General features: G+C 33.0%; 1 protein-coding gene across 1 annotated transcript; it reads left to right on the forward strand.

Moving 5' to 3' along the window:
• Nucleotides 1–2030: 2030 nt before the first annotated feature.
• On the forward strand, nucleotides 2031–2802 carry LOC104219303 (21 kDa protein-like). Its single transcript, XM_009769967.2, has one exon. The coding sequence runs from the start codon at nucleotides 2053–2055 to the stop codon at nucleotides 2704–2706; it is 654 nt and encodes a 217-aa protein (XP_009768269.2). The 5' UTR covers nucleotides 2031–2052; the 3' UTR covers nucleotides 2707–2802.
• Nucleotides 2803–4031: the final 1229 nt, after the last annotated feature.

The following is a 4031-nucleotide window of genomic DNA, read 5'->3' on the forward strand; positions in this document are numbered from 1 at the left end:
GGACGGTTTAAGAAATCTTCCTTCAATTCGACCTAAATTGTTGTCGTATCTTACTCAATTTTTTTTTTTTTTTTTGATTTGTTCTACAAAATTCTCAAACCTAAGTTAACGATAGAGTAAAGTGTTTTTCGTGGAAATGAGAAAATTGATTTGAAAAAAAGCAATCAACTTAACAAGTTCAGGGTTTTTGATAACTAGTATAAGGAACTTCCAGTTATTATTAGAGGTGTCCTCAGGTTCGTTAAAATACAATGACCATCTACCATCTTTTGGAGTTAGATTTTGAAACCCAAAATCACATAAAATTAAAGATTTTGAAAACAGGTATGCATATTCTTATGTGTTTTTAGCTTAAGTACGCTTTCTTATTTAGTTTTAAACCTAAAATATGGCTGGTGATTCTCAAATTTGATCTTCAAAATAAAGATTTAACAATCTGAATTATGAGATCTCAGATCTTTACATTATACTTTATTATGTATTAAGATTTATAAATACAATGAAATAAATAATTTAGGTTGATACCAAGCATAATGTTGGTCAGCAATTTACTCTATCTTTTATTTCTTTACTTTGTCTGAGACAAGTTGCGGTATTCATGGATGAGGAAGCGTGCTCCGAACAAGCTAAACAAACCGTTGGCATCACTCTTACCAGACAACCAATTTTCATTTGTTTGTAAAATCAGATTATCTTTTAATTAATCAGTTTAATTTACCGATTTTACTTGCCAATCGACTTAATTACTAGCTCAATAGCATCTGGTTATAATTTGAGCTTTGAGGTTTGTAGTTCCCGTCCCTAAAGGGAGATGTAAAACAATTATGAATTTAAGTTATATACATCAGGTAACTTAATTAATATTTTTTTTACATTATTTAACGTCTGATAGTAAGTTACATACCATTAATTATTATGAAAGCTTAGAGTTTGAAGGAGTTACGATATAATGAAGCTGCTTCATTATATAATTTCTTCTTAGTGCTAATATGAATTATTTGCATAACTATAGGATGTAATACTTTGCTTTCATCTTAGTACTAATATTATAACTTGTTTAGCCAAACTTTTAAAATCAGCTTATTTTGGGAAATATTTTTCTCAAAAGTGCTTTTTAAAAAAGTGTTTTTGGTGATGAGTAGTTTGTGTTTGGTTAATTAATTTGAAAAGCAGTGTTTGGCCAAGTTTTTAAAAACTGCTTCTAAGTATATTTAACTCAAAAGTGCTTTTGAAGAGAGACTATTTTTTTCTGTTTCTCAGAAAAAAATATTTTTTTCCTTCTAAAAGCTTGGCCAAATACCTCAATTTTAGGAAAAAAAAAATACTTTTGGCGAAAAAAAAACTTTTAACCCAAAAGAAAAATCAGCTTAATTTGAGAAGTGTTTTTTTTTTCTAAAGCGCTTTTTTCAAAAGTATTTTTGATGAAAAACAATTTGTGTTTAGCTAATTAATTTGAAATATACTTTTAAGCAGCAATTTGTGTTTGGCCAAACTTTTAAAAAGTGCTTCTAAGTATATTTTTCTCAAAAATGCTTCTCAAAAAAGTGTTTCTGGGAAGAAGCTACTTTTTTTTGCTTCTCCAAAACGGTTTCTATTTCTACTCAAAAGCACTTTTTTTCTTCTAAAAGTTTGGCCAAACACTTTAACTTTAAAAAAAAAAAATACTTCTCAACTTGAAGAAGCTTGGCCAAAAAGGCTATATAATGCTTCCCTTGCTTCAAAAAAAAAATCTGCTTCGAGGGAAGGAAAATATTACGGCGAAATTATGGTGAAACTTGTACAGTTTATGGAATTTATCCCATTGTATCGGCAAAATAATTAAGCAACGAATTAAGTAAATCGAAACACAATAAACCAATTGCTCTGACAAGAATTAATCGCAAACTTTGCATCTGGTTCTTTGAAGGTTCTTGCACGTGTAAAATCATTAAATTAAAGGAAAAGAAGTCAACTCTTATGTATGTGACAAGCCGTTTCTATATAAATACTGTAACTCCGTAGCAATCTTCTCACAAACTTAACATTGCTGATTAGCCATCAATAATCAAGACAATGGAAAAAATTACCCTTTTCCTAATTTTAATTTTCTTCAATATCTCTATCTTCTCCTTTGTTGGAGCAGTGAAGGGCCCTAGTGCTAGACTTTCACAACCTCGTGCCAACAAATTGGTGCTGTCACAATGCAGGCGAACTCGTTATCCAAAGCTATGTATGACTTCTTTGTCAAAATACGTCACTTCTACATCTCAACCCCAAGAGCTAGCTCAAGCAGCGTTACATGTGAGTTTAGTCAAGGCTATCTACGCAAAAGCATACGTGAATAAGGTTTGCAAACAACTCCAACAAACAAAGGCTAAAGATTATCAAGTGGTGAAAAGTTGTTTAGATCAAATCTCAGATGGTGTATCCTTACTTTCCAACTCAGTCCAAGAGCTTCACCATTTGAATTTAGATAAGGAAAGTGATTTTATGTGGCATAGGAGTAATGTTCAAACTTGGCTTAGCACAGTATTGACTGATGCTTTCACATGCATGGATGGAATATCTGGCTACAAAATATTGGGTGGTAAAGTAAAGGCTACAATTAAAGCTAAGGTTCTTAATGTTGCACAAGTTACTAGCAATGCTTTAGCTTTGTTTAATGGATATGCCGTTAGGCATAAAGTTTCTCATCACTCTAGCTCTGGTAAAATTAACAAGCCATAGTGATCGCGTGAATCTTGGATTTCTTTATTTAATTATGATTTTTTTTGTTTGTTATGTATGTCAAAAACGTATGTAACTTCAATTATATATATGCACAATGCATTTTGCAATTCTTTGTTTCTTCTTTTTCTTTTTTTCCTGTTATGTATTTGACCTATATATATCACAATTTCTCTTAGATCTGTTGTGGCACGGATGATCATAAGCAAACTAAATAGGTTCAAATTAGAAGAACTCATGTGTAATTAGAGTTTATATATGTAAATTTTAGTGTAATGTTCAGTATGTCGTTAAGAAAAAAGGTATAATAAATTATCACAAAGAATGTTGAACTATATAATGTCACGACCTGAAAATCAATAATATATCCGGAGTCATAATTCACGACATTCTAAGATTTTACTACAAGTATTTGTCTGAAAGAAAATACATTTGCTTGCGAAATAAAGAAAACAGTAAAGTATGAGGTATAGAAGGGGACGCCAGGGCCTGCGGACACCGGCATGTCTACCTTGGGTCTCCAACTAACAAATCCTATAGCCAACCTCTCGATCAGCCCGAACCAGCTCCAAAATCTGCACAGGAAGTGCAGTATCAGTACGACCGAGCCCATGTACTGGTAAGTGTCGAGCCTAACCTCGACGAAGTAGTGACGAGGCTACGGCGGGTCAATCACAATATAACCTTCATACAGTATATAATAAAAGCAGAAAGAAAGACAGGATAAAATAGAGCAGTAACTTGCAAGAAGTGAATACAGTTCTCGAAGCATATCATCAGTGTTTAGCTACTACCAATCCTTAAGTGCAATTTAAGACTATCGTACAACTAGCATAGTCAAGAAAAAGTATAAACATATAGGTCGTTGCGGCGTGCAACCCGACCCCACCGTATATCTCATGTTCCTCCCTTATTTCCTCTTATTAATAAGAACAATGGGATATAAGTAAAAGTGTTGCGACGTGCAATCTGATCCCACCATATCACAATAATCACAATCATAGTTCACCCTTATTTCACCACAATCCACCCTTTTACACTTGTTGCAGCGTGCAACCCGATCCTACCATACGTATCATTTCACCCTTATTCCTCTTCTATATATCACCCTTATTCCACCTGTTGCGGCGCGCAACACGATCCTACTATATCAGTATCAGTTATTCAGTAAGTACAGAAATTTCACAATTCAAATCACATGACCCTTCACAAGGCTTAACTTCAAACCCAAACAATTAAGAAGCTTATACACTATGAAACTTTACACAAGTAATACTACTCAGCGAGACCAATTTAGAATATGCCTTAAAAGTACCGATAACCAG

Source organism: Nicotiana sylvestris, chromosome 1 (assembly GCF_000393655.2).
Source record: "Nicotiana sylvestris chromosome 1, ASM39365v2, whole genome shotgun sequence".
In the NCBI taxonomy this organism is placed as follows: domain Eukaryota; kingdom Viridiplantae; phylum Streptophyta; class Magnoliopsida; order Solanales; family Solanaceae; genus Nicotiana; species Nicotiana sylvestris.

Excerpts from the sequence above, each read along its gene's own strand:
- LOC104219303 (XM_009769967.2), top strand. The coding sequence starts at position 2,053 with ATGGAAAAAATTACCCTTTTCCTAATTTTAATTTTCTTCAATATCTCT.